The sequence below is a fragment of the Eulemur rufifrons genome, chromosome 18 (genome assembly GCF_041146395.1).
Source record: "Eulemur rufifrons isolate Redbay chromosome 18, OSU_ERuf_1, whole genome shotgun sequence".
Taxonomy (NCBI): Eukaryota; Metazoa; Chordata; class Mammalia; order Primates; family Lemuridae; genus Eulemur; species Eulemur rufifrons.
In genome coordinates this window covers 27,078,771-27,102,813 of record NC_091000.1, presented here as the reverse complement: position 1 = coordinate 27,102,813, position 24,043 = coordinate 27,078,771, and the positions used below count along the sequence as shown (strand labels likewise).

General features: G+C 35.0%; 1 protein-coding gene across 1 annotated transcript in view; it reads left to right on the top strand.

Annotated features, from left to right (window-relative positions):
* Window positions 1-1,620: 1,620 nt before the first annotated feature.
* SLC7A11 (solute carrier family 7 member 11) overlaps window positions 1,621-24,043 on the top strand; it is a 221,106-nt gene continuing 198,683 nt past the window's right edge. Inside the window, exons 1-5 of the mRNA XM_069493252.1 lie at window positions 1,621-1,897; window positions 5,640-5,766; window positions 9,039-9,154; window positions 19,288-19,413; window positions 23,305-23,404. Coding sequence (XP_069349353.1) covers window positions 1,621-1,897; window positions 5,640-5,766; window positions 9,039-9,154; window positions 19,288-19,413; window positions 23,305-23,404 — 746 coding nt within the window. The remainder of the gene's footprint in view (window positions 1,898-5,639; window positions 5,767-9,038; window positions 9,155-19,287; window positions 19,414-23,304; window positions 23,405-24,043) is intronic.

Genomic DNA, 24,043 nt, shown 5'->3' with positions numbered 1-24,043 from the left:
TAATAGTAAATGTCTCTGACCTTTTCTATGCTACTTCCTAATACCTATTTTTTTCTTTGATCATCCTGACCATGATGACACCTTCTCTCTCTCCCCCTCCCACCCCAGCCCACCTCTCACACACAGGTTTTTTGTTTGTTATTTTTGTTCAGAGGTTCAGAAGCATATTTAATGGTGTGTGTAGATATAGCTTCAGGATAATAATAACATCTGATTCTTCTCACGGAATCCAAAACCACGTATAACTGTAGCCAAAAGTGATATCAAGGATTTCTTTTCTTTTGGTATTTGTTTTTTAGACACTTGGTTGAGAAAGGTAGAAGAGTTTAAAAGCATTTTGCCTTTTTGATTGTTTTGAAGTAAAGATTTTGATCTTAGCTTACATTTTTAATGCATTTTAAATTTATAATCATAGTATAATATTAGTTTATGTAATTTAGAAAAAAAATCATACTTAATACCATTACCTTCTACAACTATTATTCCATGTTTTCCATTTCAGGCTTTTGCTATATGCATATTTTTATGTAGTTTAATTATTGCTTACTTTTGAACTTAGAATTTTCTTGGTAATTCAAAGGAACAATATGCAAATGAATATGTACCTTCTACTTAGTTCAGAAAATCACCTAGTACTGATGAGAATCAGAAAATGACTATTTTCTGGAGTCATTGTGATTTTTAAATTTGTCACACTCAGATGGTGATTTTAAGTACTGGCTTATTCTGAGTAGTAAGCAATAATTGTATCTTTTAATGTTGAATAAGCTCAGTTGCATGACAGCAGTTATGTAAAGTTCTAGCTTTGTAAATATTAGATTTGACTGTTGCTAAGTAACTCACAATAAAAAAATAAAAATAAGCACGATATAAATCATGAAATTTAAATTTTGTTGTTATAAACCATGTAGCTTTGGGGTACATTCTAATAACAAAACAGTTGTGTGTAAAATGTTTTATACACGAGTTAAAAAAGAAACTCCTTAAAATGAAGTAATCATTTCCTGTTTCATTTTTCATTTTCTTTTTGCTTGAAGAGCTTTTGTCTCTCACTAGGAGTTGCTTTAACTCTCTGGGATGGTCCGTTCCGAATTTACTACTTTTGGATTGGTTAAGATCTCTTTAAAGTGTGTGCTTTGTTCTCCGAAAAGCTTAGGTCAGTTGAGCAACATGCTGCTACTGTTTAAAAAAAAAAAAGGCTGAGTAATGCTGGAGCCTTCTCATGTGGCTGATGCAAACCTGGAGAATTTGCATCATCATTTAGCTGTAGTAAGTTGGTGTGACAGGCAGGAGCTTAAATACAAGCCCACGAGGAAGCTGAGCTGGTCTGTAATGATAGGGCGGCAGCAGCAGCAGCAGCAGCAGCAGCTGCAACGTTGGTAGAACGAGGAGGTGGAGAACTGAGAACACCATGAATACACAGGTGTTTCTAAGTAGTAATTAGATAGTTGTGAAGGATAAAATACACCTTTGAGTTTTTACCGGTGAAGGCAATAACGCTGAGGGAGACAGTTTGCAAGCAAAGAGGAAGACATCGCAGTCACTCCAAGAGACGCCAAAGTTGAAAGTTTGGGTTTTTTTCCCCCTCCTCTGTTTTATTTTCCCCTGTGTGTCACTACTATGGTCAGAAAGCCTGTCGTCTCCACCATCTCCAAAGGAGGTTACCTGCAGGGAAATGTTAACGGGAGGCTGCCTTCCGTGGGCAGCAAACAGCCACCGGGACAGGAGAAAGTGGTGCTTAAGAAGAAAATCACTTTGCTGAGGGGAATCTCCATCATCATTGGCACCATCATTGGAGCAGGAATCTTCATCTCTCCTAAGGGCGTGCTCCAGAACACAGGCAGCATGGGCATGTCTCTGATCATCTGGACGGTCTGTGGGGTCCTGTCGCTATTTGGTGAGTGCAACTTTTTTTCTGGGGGGTGGGGGGTGGTGTGTGGCTGTGGGGCCAGGAAGTTTGCTCTCTGGGAAAGCAAAGAGGCTACACCAAATTTTTTTAATTTTTTTATTTTGTTTAGGTATGTGAGCTACCCACACACAGTGTCCACTGTTGGTGTGATCCTGAATTCCCTCAAATTGCTTCCTGCAGGCTGTACTTTCTTTTCCTGACTAAGACAGACTATTTTCTGACTTTTCCCTGTGGTGATGAGAGTAAAAGCTAACTTTAATGACCCAGTAAAGGGCACGCGAGCTTTTCGTGCCGGGTAGTTGTGCGTGGTTACGTATGTGTGGGGCGTTCTGGCAGCAGGCACGCCGAATGAACACCTGGGAAGCGAAGCCTGGCATGGCCTATTAGGACACAGAGCTGAGTGTTCAGCAGAAGTCTGACTGACTTTTTATTAGCAAAACAAACGGGGGGCAGTCTTTTGCTTTTTATTTCTTTTTAAGTGCATGTGCTTTTCAGTTCCTAATATTCTTTCACAAGTCCTTTACACAGAAAGATGTAGGTTAGCAGATAACTCAATCCCTATCATGAGTGGCACACATGACCTAAGCATATTTCAATTTTTTTTCAACCTCTCATTTCTTCTTAATGCCTATAAACTTCTGCAGTGTAAGTTTTAAAACTTCAGTTGGGTGTTAGGCTGCTGGGCTTGCCCAGACCTGTTTTTTCCATCTATATTTCACTTGGTCTCTGGGGACACAGATAATTTGTCCACCTGTTCACTGAATTAACCTGAAGAGAACTGGTAGAAGCATGATTATTAATTTGTCTTCAAAATTTATGTCCCTTCTATTGATTTGAGAATTAATAGTAAAGAGGTAATAAATGCCTCCTTCATCAGGTGGGCAAATTACTAGAAAGCTACCTGAGTTACTTGTAAAGATGACAAAAACAGGTGAATTGTCAAAAAAAAATTAAATTTGATTTATGCTATGAGGTAAATGTCTAAGATATATTTGCTTTTCTGTGGAAAATAGTGTGCTTTGATTTTAAAAGGTACTAAACTTTAAAGTTACTAACTTTCTGTCCTAACTCTAGGACCAAGTGCTAACTCTTGGTCCTGTGTACCAATCCATTGATTCTTTCTACTCAGGTCTTATGATGTTTTAATTCATTGGTTTGGGCATTCATCTAGAGAACTCAAATTTTCATTTTTAGAAAGAAGTTATTTTAAATAAAACTTGTTAAAGTCATACTATAGAAATAGCTATAGAGGAATGATGGTGAGATTTTTAGAAAGAGTTTGTAGTATTATGTATGTGACTAGCTTGTGCTTTAAAAATATTTAGTTACAATTGTGTCATTATTTGTTCAGTACTAGTCCTCATCCTTATAGAATAGTTTGGAGTTATATGATTATGAAAGACTGGTAGAACTCTTAGCTATTATTAACATTAAAATGGTTCTGTCATAAGAATTTATAGGTAAACAAAGAGAAACCTAATTGTTGATCATCTTAAATGACTTTGAGCACCCTCAGCCTTTAAATCTTCCTATGGTATATGGTATAGTCAGAATGAATCAACATCTAATCAAAAAAAAAAAAACCCACAACCAGTTTCCTAGACTTTGTATACCTATATGGATGCAGCTCCCACTATGTCATTGAATTTTTGCACACAATAAAAATTTATTCAGATGTCAAAAGATAGATTACTCTGGGTATTGAACTAGTTAAAGTGACATTGACTCGTACTATAAAAATATGCTTATGCATAAGTATATCATCTTAAGCAAAAGCTCAAACAAAGAAAAACAGAGAAAACAGCTAAGGGAACTAGCTAAAGTTCCACTTGAGTTGATACTCTTTGATTACTAATTGCAGGGAGTGTGCATGTATATTAACCTGCTCATCTATATTTGCATTGCATTTGTCACTTAAGTTACTAGGAGCTTCTTGACAGTAGTTCCTCCCTAACAGCAAGCAAAGCAAAATGTAATAAAAAGAAATCCTTCTTTTTCTTTAAATTCTAGAATTCTGGGACCAAGTGTAAAGAATCTGTATATTTGGTTTGTAATTTTTTTTTAAAGCCAGGGTCAATACATGGATTTTTATATCTTGTTTTGAACTTTTTTTATCTGGGAAAAATGGCTATGAAGCTTGAGACTTTTAAATGAAAACCATTCCCCCAGAACTCAATTTAAACCTAGGGCAACCATCCTGGAGTTTCAGCAAAGCATACACAGGTCTAGGTATTGATTCTCTGACAATAAATTCTGAGGTACTTAAGACTCTTTCCAATAAAATTTTATGTTGTGTGCTTTTCTGGACAGCCTACCAACATGGTGACTGTTTCCCTGTAGAGGGTGAATTGCAGCTAGTTATAATTGGCTCTAAAAAGAAAAAGTATATTCGTGTCCCCCCAATATCAGTCTGCAAACTAGTTGCTTCAGAATCATCTGTGGGAATTTTAAAATAATAGAGATACTTGAATTTCTCTTTTAGAGATTCTATACTTTCTTGATTAGAGAGTAGGTCTTGCATATGGTCTTAGAGTGTTTTTCGTTTTGATGGCTTTCGAATTAAAAATTATTCCCAGGTGACCCTGATGTAATGCTAGGTTCAGGAATCAGATAAGTGATACTAAGATTTCACTGAATATTTAAATTATATTTATACTGGACAGTTCTATCTGAGGCATTATTGATTAGTAATAGTTTTCCATATTCCTATTTTCCAAAGTAGCTTGGGCAAAAATTATGCGTTCCATTTGAGCATTTAGCAATACAAGTAGAACTTTTCACGTAATGACAAGATGTATTTTTTATTTTCTTGATAACTAATTGCTCAGATTAGTAAGTATAGCCGTATTTCGTGTGGTGATTGCCTTATCTTAGGCCCAATACTGTCCTTGGTACACGTTGCCATGTTTATACACACAGCTGCCTTATGAGACGAAAATTGAGATCTCCATTTTACAGGGAATGAAACTGAGGTGTTAGGAGGTTACATAACTTGTCCAATTCCATGTGAATTGTATTGCTAAATGTTAAAAGTTTCATTTATACTTAATTTGATCTAATGTACACAAATATAAATTTTAACATCTTTTTAAAAAGTATGTTCTTTCAACCACCCAGAGTGTACACTCCAAAAACATCCAAGATAACCTTTTTTAGAAACAGTGCATCTGAGTCAGAATTCATTTTGTTGAAAAAAATACATCCTACAAAGTAAATGAAGTCTTGTAAGGCACAGAGTCCATACCTTCGTGAAGAGCAGATAAACCTTATTTATCTTGATTTGCCACAGAAACATCATTTATTAAAAGGGTTCTCAATATAATGAAGTCAACTGGGATAATTCCTTGTCTTGGTGTGGGGTCGTGTTCTTCTAAAAATAGGTCAGTGCTATTGGCATCTATCTTCTCTTTTTCCCAATTTCTAGGTTTTCAACTCAAAATTCTGAAACGTAAGATTGTTTTAGAAGTTGATCTTTATCATTTCAAGTACAATTGCATTGCTCAAATAGAATAAACTAGGTCTCAAATGTGAGGAAGTTAGAAGAGGAACTTGGTGGGTCTTAGCAATTAGATGACGCTTATGTGTCTTGAAATAAGGATGCCATTCAGGCCAAAGAAGGTAGTTACGTCTCACGCAACATCAACATTGTTGTGTCAATTCTAATGCTGGGGGGCTTCATAATATATTAAATTTGTACAATTTTTACCTTTTTGTTATAAATATTACACAGGAGCCTTGTCATATGCTGAATTGGGAACAAGTATAAAGAAATCTGGTGGTCATTACACGTATATTCTGGAAGTCTTTGGTCCATTGCCAGCTTTTGTACGAGTCTGGGTGGAACTGCTCATAATACGGTAAGAGTATAGATAGAAAAAAAATTAAGGAAAAATAAATCTATTCATTACCTCATTCTTCTGAATCACCTGGATTATTTTAAACTAGTTGGAAATATACATGTCATGTGACTATGTTAAAAATATGTCTACCTAGGACATAAAACCTGCGACAAAATACCTTTCTGGATTAACATTTTTAATGCAGTTTTGTCACTGAAAAGTGGTTCACCAGCGATGCCAAACTTTTAAAGTACCTGCTTTTCTCCAATCTTCAGTTACTCTCTTTGGCATTTCTAGGAAAGATGTTTGCTTGAAAGGAAACATCAAAATTCACCTTTTGACTAACCAGACAAAATTAAGTAGTATGCTAGGAGTTGGAGTTTTCTTTTATTGTAGACTCTACCAGTAAGTCATTTAACTTGACTCAGTTTTTGTGACTAAGCAACTTTTGTGCCTAAAAATTTAGTGTCTAACAATTTAGTGTGTCACCAAGTCTTATACTTTATAAAAAATCAAGTTTACATGACATCAATGACTCACTTCCTCACTCACATTAAACAAATCAGGAAGTACAGTTGTTAAAATCTTTTTTGCTTTTATTGTTGTAAGAATGTATCCACCTTCCTGATTATGTTGGTTTATAATCAAACCAAATAGTGCTAAGTCACTGTGAAAAGCAGATTTCTTTCAACTTTGTGGGAAACTGATGATGTCATATGAGCGATTCAGAGTATCACCGTTCCTTCAGGCTAATTGCTCCCATAGGATATGACTTGCACATTCCGACTACAGAGTTTAATAGAATTAACTAGGGAAACTTGCTCTTACTGTAAACATATCAGACATACATAGCTGAGAGCTCACGTGAACTTTTATCTGGTCATTTGTGGTTAAGCGGCAAACGCAGACCTAACAAGTATTGGCTTAACAATAATCATGATTTTTTTGGAGTCTCTTTTAACAAAGATCTTCAAAATAGTACATACTTCATTAAGTCTGTTCTCAATATTAACAGCTTTGCATTGTTTACATTTGTTATAATGAAATAATGATAAAGGAGTATTTTGTTCCTTTTCTAAAATCCCTCTACTAAGATGTACCTTTGCTCCTTTTTGATTATCTGAATCTTATGTACCTTTCAAAGGTCACTCAAATTCTATCTTTTCCACGGTTACTTTCCTGTTTATTCTAATTTATATTATTTCTTTCATCTCTTAATTCTTTTGAAAAATGCAGTCTCTGCTTCTCATTTGACATTGAACATGACTCTTGTGTTCTTACTTAATATTTTAGGTATCTTTATTGTTTCCCTGTTAAAACTGCAAACATTTCAAGTATGTAAGATGAGGTCTTACACTTTTTGTAACCCTTTTACTACTTAAGTCAGTGCCCTGTGTATTGTAGATATTAAAGTCTTTTTGAATAAGTGATTAAGAGTTTAAAGTTATAATATTTTGAATACAACATACTCGGCATTCAAATGAGTGGACTACTTATTTCTAGTGCTAGCCTGTCAGCTGTGGGCCTGATATAGTCAGACTTGAATGCATCTTCAGCCGTGTATTAGCTGTGTAATGTTGGTTCATTCCTTGGCATTATGGTCAGCATGGTCATTCCACCTAAGTATATCTTATATCTTGCAGTAGCCGAGATATGGTATTCATTCATTCATTTATTTATTCCACAAACTATTACCGAATGGTAAATGGCAAGATAAAGAGATCTAAAGTGGAATGAGCCACAATTCTTGCACCCAAGTAGCTGAAAATCAAATGTTGCTTTAATTTCAAGAGAACTGTTTCATGGTGGGTGTGTGGTATGTGTGTGTGTGTGTGTGTGTGTGTGTGTGTCTATGTGTGTATGTATACTGAAGAGGAAATTACCTAGATGTATTCTAGAAGGTTTCTTTCTTTTTTTTCTTGTTTTGGCAGTCTGCCCGGGGTATTACAGAAGCTTTTTAAATGTGTTTATATGTCTCTTTGTTATGATGGACTCATATTGCTGGGTTGGTCTTTCAAATAGGCAGAATAACAAATGACTTGAGCAGGGACAAGATATCTAAGTAATTAAACATACCTCTTCTATTACCAATACCCATGGTACCTAAATACTTCCCATTAAAATTATAGCTTCAGATTCAGTCAGTATTACCAGAAATAATCTGTAAAACACATATTTCAAGGAAACAAATCTCATCCATCAGTACATAGCAGGGATCATTAAATCAAATTCACTCATTCACTATATATTCAGTGTGCATTGGGTTTCCAGTATATGATTGACACTGTACTGAACACTGTAAATAAAATTGTGATTAAGGTAAACACAGTCTCATACTCATGGAGCTTGAGGTGGAGTGGGGGAAATAGTTATCAATCAAGAAAACACATAAGTGAATATAAAAGTGCTACTGTGTTGAGTGTTCGAAAGAGAAGCCATAAGGCCGGGCGCGGTGGCTCACGCCTGTAATCCTAGCACTCTGGGAGGCCGAGGCGGGTGGATTGCTCAAGGTCAGGAGTTCGAGACCAGCCTGAGCGAGACCCCGTCTCTACTAAAAATAGAAAGACATTATATGGACAACTAAAAATCTATATAGAAAAAATTAGCCGGGCATGGTGGCGCATGCCTGTAGTCCCAGCTACTCGGGAGGCTGAGGCAGTAGGATCGCTTAAGCCGAGGAGTCTGAGGTTGCTGTGAGCTAAGCTGACGGCACGACACTCACTCTAGCCTGGGCAACAAAGTGAGACTCTGTCTCAACAAAAAAAAAAAAAAAAAAAAAAAAAAAAAAAGAAAGAGAAGCCATGGGCTTCAGTAAGAGTATACTCCAGGAAATGTGGTCCATTCAGAGGTTGGAGAAGCTTCCCTGGGCAAAGAAAGATTGAACCAAGATCTGAAGTATAAAAAAATAGTCAATGAGTTGAAAAGTGTCCAGGCAAGGAAATTCAGATTATTCTAGTGTGAGAAAGCCAACTGAAGAGGTAGAAAGGGCTTAGACCACATGGAGTGTTAAATGCAATGTGAAGGATTTTTATATATCCTGAGCATGTTTTGAAAGTGCTAAAATGACATGATCAGATTATAATTTCCACATCAAAAATTGTATAAATGATGGAGAACAGGAAAAATAGTTTTGTTTGGAAGGAAAAGACTCTCTAGGAAAAGAAGAAAATCACGAAATTTATCATACTGTCCAGTATGATATGCTAAATAGCAATACTTCAAGGTAGAAAAAATTTAGTGAAAATGCTATTATTTTTCCTGTGTTTAACCTGAATGTATATATTTTTTAGCCCTGCAGCTACTGCTGTGATATCCCTGGCATTTGGACGCTACATTCTGGAACCATTTTTCATTCAATGTGAAATTCCTGAACTTGCAATCAAGCTCATTACAGCTGTGGGCATAAGTGAGTATTATAGGTATAAGGATGAAAAAGAAAATAATAATACAAAAGTGACTGGAGACAAAGTTTCTTTAGACTTTGTGCACAGTGGGACTGCTCCACGTACCATTTTTTTTTTTTTTTTTTTTTTTTGCTTACAGCTCCAAATTTGTGTTGGAAGATAAAGAAAAGAATATGCATTTGAAATAGCCTCTGATACTACATTACATACCAGTTTTGCATTGAGTCAAAAGATACAGTGGTGTATGGGTCAAGGAGAAAGTTCCCCTTTGCTTTCTGAAGGTTTGCTGAAAAATCAACTCAAAAAAGGCAGATTAATTGGAGAAGAGCTATACAAAATTAATTTAATATATATACATAGAAGCCTTTAGAATGAAGACCCAAAATATAGGGGAAATTATGCTTAGGCTCAACAAAGTATGGACAACAGTATAAAAATATGATTGGATAAAAAGTATATGATCTAATGCTAACAGACTAAGTGGGAAACCCAGCAAGCCTTGTCTGTCTTGATTCTTCTTGGCCTTTCTGAACATATGTTCTTTTCTCCTGGGTGTGGGACAGGACCCTCTCTGTAATGAGGGTCTTATTACCTACAGTCAAACAAGGTAGATCAGATAATTTTTTGGCCAATTTTTACACAGAAAAGCAGATGGAAAGTTAGAGTAATATTTTTAAGTTTTATGGCTGGCTTTGGGGAAAAGGGGCTCTGGTTTCTATGACCTGCCTTAGGGAAGAGGGAATCTAGTTTCCATGGCTAGCCTCAGGGGAGAATGAGACTGAGAGACAGAAGGGCTGAAGAAAGTCAGAGAAACACTTTTGCTTCTGAGGCTACTTCTGAGGCTTCATTTTGGGATATTGTTTTCCAAGTGCCAACAATGGCTAATTTTTAAAATAGGCAAACAAAACCCACCTTGTTAATAAAATATTGAGTGCATTGTACATAAAGGAGACTTTTAAAGGTGAAAATTCAATTATTTTAGGGATTATTGGAATTGGAAATTATTTTACCTCAGTCATACATTAAATTATAACTCATGTATCATGATGGAGTTATGTTTATGTGTTGGGTATGTATCTCGTGTTCATACATTTTATACTGTTAGCAGCTGCCACTTTCAGTGTTATAGTTGTAGCTGCCTATTGTTGGTCACGGAGTTTTCTTTCAAGATTTAATTATTAGTAGCATTTCTTAACTAGGAGATTTCTTTATGGCCTCCAAATTAGGAAGTTGTTCATCTTTTATCAATGGGCGCGGATATTAGAAATTGATTTAAAAAAAAAGAATAGAAAAGAGTAACATATACAAAATTACATAAATGATGAACCCAGATATAACCCCAACTTCCTGCAGGATTCCAGATACCAAAGCCTTGACTATTATGGGAAAGGACAATTTAATTCTAGATGCTGTTCAAATCACTGTTTTAAGAATCAATAAGATCATATTGGATTAAGTTTTAACTACTCAGAAATAGAAAGCTACACAGGAATAACTGAAATGCATACTCACGAGAGAATTTTTAGTTATATATTGCTAAGGTGTTTCAACAAAACAATGAAAAGAACAATGCACATTTGACAACAGAGAGGTGAGTGGTTAGTTTTCAGGAAAGCATTGGGAATTACACATAAAAACTTCTTTAGTGCTAGGTACATATATTTCTGAACTTAAATAGGTTCATTTTGGGTTTCCTGCTTTATTCACCAAATGTATACACAATTGTTCTTCTGTGAAAGCTGTGAAAAGACAAAGAAAAATACTCAAAGTTGACCTTTCTGAGAAAGGTACTGGTGTACTTGATTCAATTTGCCTTTAACAAAATCTACCGATACGATACTTGGGGGCAAATCACTTAACATTTCTGTGTCTTCCTATTCTTATCTGTAAATCATGCCAGTATTATAGGACATTATAAGGATTAAATGATATTAAATGAGACAATATATGTAAATTGGAGGTGACTGTAATTTATTAAGAACACAATACAAATAATAGCTATTTATAGTTTTTGAAAAAACATCATTTGATGTTCCGTGAGACTAGGAACCTATCCATTGCTGTATTTCTAGCCCCTCAAAAATCTCTTAGCATGTTGTTTGTGCACCATCCATAATTATTTTTTTACTGACTGATTTTATGAGAAGAGGTCTAAGAATTTTTTCTATAGCAGAAAAGTCCATAGTCTGAGTACTTGTTGAACTTGAAGAATTAGATAGCTTTAATTTTTTCAAGCAGTAGGAAAATGGTGGTAAAATGCAATAGAGTTTGCTCAATGATGATGTTTAGATCCAGCACCATGAATTTTGGGGGGATGAACCATTTTAGCAGAGTGATTATAGCTCAGGCTCTAAAGGCAAAACCTGGAATTGAAACTTAGTTTCACAATTTCTTAGTAATGTGATCTTGGGCTAATTGTTAAAACTCTTTAAGCCTCGGTTTTATTTATTGGTAAAAAGCCTATGAAAATATAATATACCTTGAATGGGTGTGGAAAGATAAAATTAAGTTCAGATTTTTAATACCTTGGCCATAGAAAGTTCTTGATAACTCTGGTGTTCCATAAGGGATTGGACTAACAGCCATTATTATATCTACCATGTTCTTGTTCCTTGAATAACTGAGTCAGAACTATTAATAAAATCCCAACTATTACATTAAAAATAAGAAGGGCAGAGGTAGCATTTTTGGGAGCTCTGTAAATTAACAACAGAAGTTATTCATTAAAAGCTACAACCAGAAGACTTTAAGTAGATCTTATATAAACATTTACAAATCCACAAATTTTGCCCACTTTGGACTTAAAATTAGATGGATAATAATAATATATTTTTTATAAGTCTAAATGACTGTCTTCTTATCTATCCCAATTCTATTAATCATTTTAAAGGGAAAATTTGTATTTTAGAGGATTAAAAGGAAAACTGTTCAAACCAAACTCTAAAGCAGCTATGGGAAAGGATAACTAAGCATGCTGGGTTTTATAAAACATCTGTAGTAGACTGGTCATGGAGTAGTTACCAGGTAGCCTGAGTAAATCTTAGATGAACCCAGACATTTCCTTCTATTTTTGCCACGAGTTATAACAGCTTATAAATTTTGATGTTCCTTTTGCAAGCCAGAGATTCTGAGGAGGGAATGTGTTTCATAGTCAGAAGCTCTGAAAAAGAAACCTGGATATTCTTATGACTCAGCAGTAGGTATTGTAAATCAATGGCCTAATTGGGAAAGTCTAACTGTCTTTAAGAAGAATTTAGCTTTCATGGAGCAAAGGGAGTAGAGATGGAGATAGAGAAAGGAAGAATTTACCTAGAGGCAAATCTCTCACATCCTGCACTCTTCAAAGTGAGTAGGTGATTTTTCTACCTGTTAGGGGTGGAAGGTTACTGAGATGTAGAAAATAGAGTTTAATTGCATGAATTGCTTCCTTGTGTTCCTTGGGGAAGGAAACAGTTTGTGGTAGTTTGAGATCTCTAGTTCACTGCAGAAAAAGCACAAACCTGAAGTGTCTTGTTAAATCGCAGAACAGAATTTCAAATTTTGTGAAATGTTCACCAACGATTTGAGGAATGACAATGGGCTGAGAGTGGGGAGTTAACTAAACGCTGATTTAACCCCAGTTTTTAAAGTGCTATACCTCATTTCTGTCAAATTAATAAAAATGAAAAGCTTTTGCTTATCCCAAACCCTGTCCATTCTGGTAAACATGTCAGATGTACGAGAGTTTAGCTAGAAAATCTTATATGTTCACATTTGGCTGCTCTCCTATAGCCTGATACTGACATGAGTTACTTTTCCTTCTGTGGAAGTCCATGGATTTTCATTGCTCTTGTGGTTTCAGTCAGCATAGAAGTATATTCAATATGTAAAATATTTAGTCTGTTCTGTTCTCCTGAAACTAGACCCTGTACAAGGATACACTAGAATGGCAGAACATTATAATAAAATATTTTCCTTAAGATATGAGATCTAGTCCCAGATCAATCCCTTCCCTGATGATTTATTTTATACAGATAAGAGCCCCATCCTACTTTTCAAAACTTGTAGGAGTAATTGGGAGAAACAAACAAACCAGCATTTGTGATTGCATTATGAAAAAAAAAATTAGCCAATTCTACAAATATATTTTAAATGTGTATTTTCCTAGCACCTCTAAATTACATGAAAGAAAATCCAATACTATTTCTGTGTTAGCATTTCAAATATAGCACGTGAAGTGGCTCCATTTAAATCTTTTGAAGTCTGGCTATATCTACTCTTTTGCTACCATAACTACATTATCAAGACAACCAATTCTTAGGTAGATATGCATAGTATTAAAATATACAAGTACTACAGAACAAGCATCATATTCTTTAGGAGGATGACAAATAAAATGTGGAATCAATGTGTCTTGAAATTCCAGTTAGATACATATAAACCTTTGCAGAGAGGAAGAGCCATCATGAGTTCAAAAAAACTAGGTATACTAGTAAGATCATATATGTCTTTTTTTCCAGAATATTATGGGAGTACAAATGATTTCGTTATATAAATTGCCTTTGTACCGTGCCCATCCCCCAGACAGTGTGCATTGTACCTGTTAGGTGTGAATTTACCCTTTCCTGCCTCCCCCCTCCCATCTGCTTGATTTCTGATGAATGTTATTTCCATATATGTCTTTTGAGCTACTTCTTCATTGTTATCTGGGCATTAATGGTAGAAATGTGAGCTCTGGAGTCAGATTACCTGGGCTGCAATCCTATCTTCACACTTACTACCTATGTGAACAAGGTACCTATGTGAGCAAGTTAAATAATATCTCAAGTCTCAGCTGCTTATCTGAAAAATGAGGCCAACAATAGTAACCATGTCATAGAAATATGAGAATTAAATAACATTATCCATGTAAAGTCTTTATACAATGTCTGCTGTAAAATAATAGTTTACATTTATGTGATGCTTACCATTTTTATTCCCAATAGTGATAGCCTAGATACTGATGATCTCCCTGCTTTTTAAAGGTGTTTAATGTTACACACCCTTTCTAAACTTAATGCATCCAGGAAATGGATCTTAACAAAAAGATCAAAGAACCCAGGCAGCCATGACAAAAAGCAGTGACACAACCCACATCTCAACATGTAGCACACATGTACAGCATCCATATATTTTATTGGTTTAGCATGAAGCAGTCAGAAGTCAGAAGCCAAGAAGAATCTGAACCTGGGGAGAAAATCCAATATATCCAGACTCTGTAATCTCACTCTTCAAAACCAGAGGCAGACTTGAATTACACAGAGTGTGGAAAGAAATACTTGCCAGTCCTTAAATCACAGCTTCAGTCCTTAACATTCCCCTAAACATCCTCTTCAAATACAGCTCCCTTCAAATATGTATTTCTTATCTCCAGGATTTATAGGTCCAGCTTTCATTGCTGCATTTCAGTTCTTAGGAAACTACATTATCAATAAGTAAATAAAAACTATATACTCTGTATTTTTATTCTGGTAAAATTTAAGACAAGTAAAAAAGTAAGCCAAAACTGATACATGTGTGTATCAGTTCATACATTCCTCATGTGTAAAATTAGCAATTATAATTCAAAGGAAGTAAAGCTAGGACTAGAGAACTGGCTCAGATTTCTTTGATTATTACAATGTGGGTATATTTAAAAAAGTAGTAGATATTATTTGTTTGGGGAACTCAGAAAACTCTTGCATTTAGTGAATCCCAAATCCCTTTTCAATACTGTTGGATAGACAACATATGTAGATTTAAATTTTGCTGTAAAGACACATGATGAAATAGCAGCTGTAGACACTGGAGAGCTTCACTGTGCCTCTGTACTGGCTGCCTTCTTATTTGCTAAGCTGTACTTTGAGGGTCATACAGGTGCATCTCAGAATTTGGTGTACCAAATAATGAATGCAAGGTCTGGATGCTCAGATAAAATAGGGTTTAGAGAAACCTTTGAGAAAAATCCGTCTTGTAAAGTTTTATTGAGGTATAATTAACATACAATAAAGTACACACTTAAAATGTACAATTTGATAAAGTGTGATATAGTGTGGATACACTTGTGAAACCATCACCACAAACCAGATATTGAATACATTAATCATCCCTTAAACTCTCACCTGGCCCTTTTCCAATCTCCTCCTCCTTCCTTCCCAATTCCCTCATCCCAGGCAACTACTGATCTTTCTGTCACTATAGTTTCTCTTTTCTAGAGTTTTATTTGGAATCATAGAGCATGAATTCCTATTTGTCTGGATTCTGGCTTATTTGTCCAGCATAATTATTTCGAGAATCATCCACATCATTGTTATATCTCAATAGTTCAATCCTTTTAATGGCTGAGTAGTATTCCATTATACAGGTATGCCACGACTTGTCTATCCTTTCATATATTAAATAACATTTGGGTTGTTTCCAGTTTTGAGCTATTACAAATAAAGCCACTGTTAATATTCAGGTACAAGCCTTTGTAAAGCCACATGCTGACATTTCTGTTGGGTAAATACCTGGTAATAAAATGTGTGGGTCATGTAGTAGGCATATGTTTAACTTTTAAAGAAACTGCTAACTCTTTTCCAAAGTGGTTGTACCATTTTGTATTCCCACCAGCAGTGTATGTTGACTCCACATTTTTGTCTATAATTGATATGGTCGGTCTTTTTAAATTCAGACATTCTAATAGGTGTGTAGTGACATCTCCTTGTATTTTTAATTTGTATTTCCCTCATGACTAATGATGCATCTTTTTATGTACTTATTTGCAATCTATATATCTTCTTTGATGAATTGTTTTTAAAAATACTTTCCACATATTTTATTTAAAAACTTTTTGATATATAATAATTATACATATTTATGGGGTATATGAGATGTTTTGATACATGCATAGAATGTATAATGATCAAATCAGGGTAATTGGGATATCCATCACCTTACCCACTTGCTTCTTTGTGTTGGGAACATTCCAAATCTTCTCTTCTAGCTATTTTGACAGCATTTTATTCTTTTTTATGGCTAAGTACTATTCCATTGTGTGTGTGTGTGTGTGTGTGTGTATAAATATATATATATATTTTTCTTTATTAATTATTCTGCTGATGGGTACTTAAATTGATTCCATATCTTGGCTCTTGTGCATAGTGCTGGAATGAACATGGGCATGCAAATATCTCTCTGATATATTGATTTCCTTTCTTTTGGATATATACACAGCAGGAGATTGCTGGATTATATGGTAGATTTATTTTTAGTTTTTTGAGAAACCTCCATACTGTTTTCCATAGTGGCTGTACTAATTTACATTCCCACTAGCATCTTAACCAGAATTTTTATTTCAGCTGAGAGGAAAGTAAAGTGACATTATTCATAAATATTCATAATATTTCCTTGATTTTGTCTTCCATTTGACTAAGAAAACTTTACAAAATATAAAATAAAATCCCAAATACCTATTTGTTTTTCAATTTCAATAGGCATTAGGTATTTATATTCTTTATGAAAGTAACAAACCCTCTTTTTTCTTTTTAAATGTATAAATAGTTACAAAAATAAGAATGCCTCCCTCTTTTTCTTTCCTTCCTTTCTTCCTGGGTCCCTGCCTGCCTCTTTTTTTCTTTTTCTTTTTCTCTTTCCTCTTCCTCTCTATACCACAGTTCATTCCTATTGTAGAGTACTTTCAGAAAAAGAGAGTGCTTTGGGTTTTAGGAGCTCTATTTAAAAGAAAACAGTGCTCTTTTGTTGCTGGTGGGAACATGAGACCAATTTTTTCACTTTCATGCTAATGTTTAACCTCCTTAATTAAAAAAATAATCATTTTCATATGATGACTTATCACACAGTCATTTGCATAAAAAAGGAAAGGACTCACTGGATGATGGAGAGAGGAGAGGAATTACACTAAATTATTTTCAAAATATAAGTGCCTTATATTGTGGTGAGATAAATAATTGTCATTCTCTGATAAAATAATCACTTTGTCACTGACAATGGACCTGTTTATTCCTTCATGTTTTCAGTTTCAAACACAGATAAAATATGCCCTCTTAGTTTCCCCCATAGCTTATTCAGGGCTTTGGCCTTTCTGATCATTCTCATCAGTATGCCTTTGAAATGTTTCTTCATTAGTAACCCCCTATTACACTTTGTGTGGGATCTTCTGATCCTCTTTTTTCCTATCTTTGAATTTTTGTCAAAAATGTGCTTGGTCGAATGACTAAGACTAAAAAATAAAAATAAAATGAAATAAAATGTGCTTCATTGCTTATTTAGTTTTTAAAATTTCCCAGCTTTATTCAGGTCTATTTGGAAAATAAAATTATATGATTTTTAAGGTGTACAATGTGATGATTTGATATACATATATTTTGTGAAAACAATCGAGTTTTCACTTGATTCACACATCAAACAACTCACCTAGTTACCCCCACTTTTCTTTTTGGCTCTGTTTTGTGATGAGAATATTTAAGTACATTTCAAGTATACAATTCAGTGTTGTTAACTATTGTCACCAAAATGCTACATGTTCATTCTAAAATTTGTTAAAATAATTAAGAAAAATAAATACAAAAATTTAAAAATTATTTGGTGTTCTATCATCTATGGATACCTGCTATTAATGTTTTGATAAATATTCTTGCAGTTCTTTTTTTCTTTCTATCTCTATCAATCCATCTCTCTGTAACTTCCTGTATTACTAATATACATGGATACCCTTTCTTGTAATAAATATTTAATTCCACCATAATTTTAAATAGCTGCATGTAAACCATTAAAAGAACATGCCTTAATTAGCCTTCCTTTAGGGGTCTATGTTATTTAAAAATTTTTGCCATTATACATTATGGGTTGATAATTGCACTAATTGCACTGATTCTGAAATGAGCTAGTGATTGTATCAGGCAATGGCAACTATGAAGATAACTCTTATTATTGTACATAGGAAAATTTCCAATTGCAACTTGAATTGTGAGAATTCTGTGTTTTGTTTCATCCTCTGAGAAATATCTTTCTACACTTTTGATATTTGTTTAGGGGAATATGCCTTTATAAAAATAAAGCTTGTACATAATAACTGCAAGTGTCAGGAATGAAGTAGCTTTTTTGTTGTTGTTAACTATAAACATGGGTTTTGGAAAGAGCATAAAGTTGAAATCCACTGTCTAGACTAACCTCAGACATTCCAGCAGAGTAGAAAAGGAAGGTCTTAGAGCACCAACATTAACCTGTGTCTTAGAATTTCTAACTGAAGATCCAGTTCATTCATTCATTCAACAAAAAATGTGTTAATAATCTACCTGGGCCAGGCATGGAGCTGAATACTGGCAGTACAGGGATAAATAGCTCTTGTTCTATCCTCTAGATTTTCATAGGTCCAGAAGGTGGGGAGAGTGGATAGTGATTATTGCTTGGGAAACTGTAGAGAGCATCATTAAGAATGGGAAATTCTACTGGCTTTGAACCCGGTGTGCATCCTAGTTTGGGAGGAACTCTTTTGGGCTCATCACTTTATGATATTTTACTCAAGCCCCAAAACATGTTTTGGAAACCTATATGTATATGATAGATTGAAAGTCACTGCTTAATGTGTTAATTGGAACGTGGAGAGGAAAACCAAAAAAAAAAATGCTGGCTAAGGCTAGTCCTGAGAATGAAGAATAAGATTTTAGCCAACTTCTCTTCTTCTTGCCCCTTCTTGAGTGTGATTCACATTGGCAGGCGTGAGCTAGGAAATAGTTGCCATAGCAAGCTAAAGAGTCAATATCAGCAATCTGATTGCATGCTGTGATGACTTCAGGGTTTGGTTAGAAGATTTTTGATATGATTATTAGAGTACTGCAATATATGCCCACTCTTATTGACATACACAAAGAAAAAGAGAGGAATTTTTATTGTCCAAAGGTTTTATTTAAGCTTCTCAAACTTTAATAATGTCCATAAAAATCTCCTGGAGAGCTTGCTGAAGAGTAGATTTGCATTTCTTAAGTCTGGGGCAGGGCCTGAGAGTCTGCATTTCTAAAGCACTTCTAGGTAATGCCAACACTGCTGATTCATAGATTACACTTTGAGGAACAAGGACCTGAAATGACTTCATGACATTGAGGAGTCACCTTTTGTAACTGCATCTATTCCTTTGCAGCTACGGTGATGGTCCTAAACAGCATGAGTGTCAGCTGGAGTGCCCGGATCCAGATTCTCCTAACCTTTTGCAAGCTCACAGCAATTCTGATAATTATAGTCCCTGGAGTTATGCAGCTAATTAAAGGTATGGACTGAAAAGTAAATGCTTTTTAAAACACATTATCTGCTTTTGGTCTCTTTTAACACTAACTTTTGCTTGTATTAGCAGAATCCTTAATTAGTCTCTGCTTGTGGAACTTAAATTCTATACTGTCATCTAATTGATTTGAAAGGCTGCTCCATTGTGGGTGAGTTGGTATTTACAGTTGAATGGCAGCAAGAGGATTAAGACTGGGCCAAGCAACAAAATAAAGCATCAGTAAATTCTCTCAGTGCAAACTGTTTGCAGTGAAAACTCCAAGTGGAAAAAACAAATCTGCCATTTAGTTGTAACTACAGATAAATATGTCCTTTTATTTTTACTTTAAAATTGTCTAATAATAGTAAGAAAGATTAAAACAAAAAAGATATATGGAAAATAATAAAAGATGATCAATAGTATTTTTTTTTTTTTTTGCTTTCTCGTTATCATTTCTTTTACCTTGAGAGTGGTATTCTTAGAAGAGGAGTCAGATATGGGAACAGCAGTCCTAAAAACTAAATATTAATATGACAATAAAAATAGTTGCAAAAAATTAATTTTTATTGCTGCATCATTTTAATGTAAATTTTGCATTTCTTCAGAAATGTAACATCTTCTGAGATTATTTGCTTTATAAAGTTTACTGTATAATAAAAAAAGAAGTTCAGTGGTGAAATTTACAGTTTCAGTTGTTTTGGTGAAGAAGGCCCTTGCCATTGCTTGGATTCAGTGGAAATTGTTGGAAGAGAAGGAGGTCCACATGAAATTTTTAATTAGCAATGGCCATAATAGTAGGCAATAAACAGGAACATGAGAAAAAAATTGTGACAGGAACATGAGAAAAAAGGAGTGACATATAACTTGGCCATGCTAAATATTTAGTGTTTGCATTGATATTGTCTGTTCCAAGAAAGGGAATTTATAGAGAAATTTCATGACGTTGCGGGAGAAGAATTACACAAGGCAAAAGGAAATGCCAAAGTTCAGCAAAATCATCGCTGTTGGTAGAGGCATTAAACAATAACAAACATTGAAAGATCAGTCACTCTGTAGCTGGGAAAGGGAGATGCTGTTGCCCGTTTAATAAGCCTAGTGGGAGATCTTAGAGCCCTGCTGGCGGAAATGCTTTTATCAAATCCAGCAACCTCAGCCAACTCAAAATAAACACAATGGAGATTTTGAGCACCAGAGCTTGCAGTGAAGAGAAGACATGGGTTTGTTCTTCTAATTCACCTTGGCCTCCACAGAGCTGGCCTGCTCATATTCTGTATTCATTTGGGATGTAGGCAAACATGTTTTGTTGGTGCTTTCTTTCTTTGGGCTAAATCTTTAGTCTTCTGTAAGGAGTGCAGAATCTCTAGGTCATTGGCCCTCCTTTGTTCTAGTTTAGATTCGAAAAGATGATATACGATCCCTTGAAATTAAGATTTATTTTCTCTTTCTTTTTCTTTTTGGTATAAGACCCTAAGGAGCATTATAGTCAATTTTTGCTACATACTTGTATATGCTCAAAAGTTAAAGTTTGGTTCCCCAAGTATCGTATTGCAAATCTCTCAAGGGCAGGGATCATGATGTATCTCTTGAATTCTGTTTGGCAGTTACAATAGAGGGATACGTTAGTTAATAATTATGATGTCAATTCTTAAAGTGACCAACCTTCTTCATGATGTCACCTAATGGAAAAATTACCATATTTAATGTAAATTTTAATATTTTAGAGATCATTCTTAGCAGATATATTTACTCCATTACTATAAAATTGTGCTTTTCTTTATCTCTAATGTGATCACATATTTTTTTACATCAATCTGAAACTCTAGGAAGACAAAGACTTTGCTAACAGAGATTGTGCATTTATTTCCACTCTAATCAGACCCAGAACATAGTTGTATTCAGTTATAAGTATTTGTTGAACTTCCCTTTGAGTATTATGACCTTGGTCTTCCTGAGACCTCTGTTATGCAGGCAAAATATTGCTGAAGTTTAGAAATAAAATGCTTCTCTTTTGTGATACTTTCAAAATAGCACTTTTGAAGATCAGTGCTTGTGACTCAGTGTTTACAGAGTTTGATTTTTCTTATTAATTATTTGGTGCTACATTCTTAGAAATATTCCCCCTTTATGCCAGAGAGACCACAAATCATGAAAAAAGAATATTCAATAGATGTTTTTATCTGAATTTCAGTATTTATATTTTTCTCCTATCAGTACACAGAAATGTTTTAGTAAAATGGGGATTTCTGAATTCATGCTACTATTTTAAAAATGACCTATGTTTGGCCGGGCGCGGTGGCTCACGCCTGTAATCCTAGCACTCTGGGAGGCCGAGGCGGGTGGATCGCTCGAGGTCAGGAGTTGGAGACCAGCCTGAGCAAGAGCGAGACCCCGTCTCTACTAAAAATAAAAAGAAATTATATGGAAACTAAAAATCTATATAGAAAAAATTAGCCGGGCATAGTGGCGCATGCCTGTAGTCCCAGCTACTCGGGAGGCTGAGGCAGTAGGATCGCTTAAACCCAGGAGTCTGAGGTTGCTGTGAGCTAAGCTGACGCCACGGCACTCACTCTAGCCTGGGCAACAAAGTGAGACTCTGTCTTAACAAAAAAAAAAAATGACCTATGTTTGAGAATTGTTTACTTTGAGGGAAAAATGGTCTAGTGTATAACTCAACATTCTCCATTTTTGGTCTTCATATTCATACATGTTATCATCAATATATGTTGTTCCTGGATGATGCAAGCAACAACTAAGATTTGACTGTGAAGATAGAGTGTCTCAAATACTTCAGCCACCTCCTGTACCCCTTTCATTTAATTACATAAAGATCTATTTTAAAACAAAGTTATTAATACATACCCCATTTGGGTAATCTCATTGCTTGTTTCGTTGGGAAATAAAAGCCTTTTTTATGCTTAAGTTTGACTATTAATTGACCAAAGTAAATCTGAATTTCTAACTTTTTAAACTATCCAAAAGATATGCAAGAAAAAGGTCCACTGTGTTCACAAAATAGAGAAATATTAATATGTGATGAATAAAAGCATTCAATCCACATATTGATACAACATTTTGAAACCTATTTATCTTGAATTCAGTATAAATATCTTTTTGATGTTTCTAGAAGGAAACCATGCCATTCTCTAGGACAAGGTCGCAGGGTCAGTGGACTTCTGTAAAGGACCAGAGAGTGAATATTTTTAACTTTGTGAGTTATAAGGTCTCTGTTGAAATTACTCAACTCTGCTGTTATAGGGTGAAACCAGCCATGGACAATACTTAAGTGAATGGGCCTTGTTATGTTCCAATAAAACTTTATTTACAAGAGTATTTATATGAGAGGCTAGCAGGTTGGGGTGGCAGATGTGGTCCTCAGTGTTTTCCAACCCCTGTTCTAGGAGGTAGGTATCTACTGAACTACATCTGATAAACAGAAAGCAGAAAGTTAAATGATGTGGGGAAGTGGTTCTGAGGTTTCTTGCCACCTCCTCCTTAGGAGAGACTCTTGGATATTTCTTTGCATCCAAGCAGTGCATTATCTTTGATAATTCTATCACATTCCTAAAGACTATGGATTACAGAAGATTTTTTAGTCTTCTCTGATGGTCACAGTAGAGGCACACTCAAACAAGGGGTTTTTTTTTTAAATGCCATTTTCATCTTTGCTATAACTTTACTAAAAGAGAAGTGTGAAATAGTATTAGAAGTGACCAATATATTTTTTGGACTCCTCTGGAATAGGTACAGTATTAATAGATAAAGTTGGTCATGAGCAGAGAGTAAGAAATCTAGACCTGAAATGGTGTGGTTCACAATCCCTTCCCCATGTTTGTGGTTAAAGAGAAAATAATAACCCATTCTTTGAAAAACCCTAAAATCTTCTTATTCTGATTGCAGGTCAAACACAGCACTTTAAAGATGCCTTTTCAGGAAGAGATGCCAGTATTATGGGGTTGCCCCTAGCTTTTTATTATGGAATGTATGCATATGCTGGCTGGTAAGTTGATATCTCCAGACCTGGTGGTTTGTATAGTGCATTAATTCCTTCAAGCACTGTGCTTGGTACTTTTTTTAAGTACCAAGCAAAGTGCTAGGCAAATGTGAGAAACCATGATCCAATGTGCTATGATCTACTTAAATTAAGAAATATGGTGTGATCCCCTTCACCAGGCTGATTACTATGCATATGACTTAAACATAACAGGTTTCTAGTAAAGGTGACTACTAGATTTAGCCTCATGTCACAAAAAAAAATGCTGAGTCTCAGGAGCCAGTCTGAATTACTAAGGAAGTAATAGCACCATGAGGTACCAAAGAATAGTGCCTTGCTTGTCAAAGGGCCTTTCAGCTAAAGCTCCAAGGGTATTAACAAATAGTGATTGATCAATTTTTCCACCTTCCCATGAGAAAGAAAAATAACTTAGATATGGAAATAAGTAAGATATTCCCAGGAGGTAAAATGATAACTCTAAAGGCAGTGAAAGAAAAACCAATATAATGAAATCAACTGTACTAGACATGCTGTTACATTTTAAAGGACCTTACAAGTTCCTTAAAATTTCCCCAACATCTGAAAAGAAAAATATACAGCGAAGATGATTAAAATCATGGTGTCATGGATAAATTTTCTTTGGTG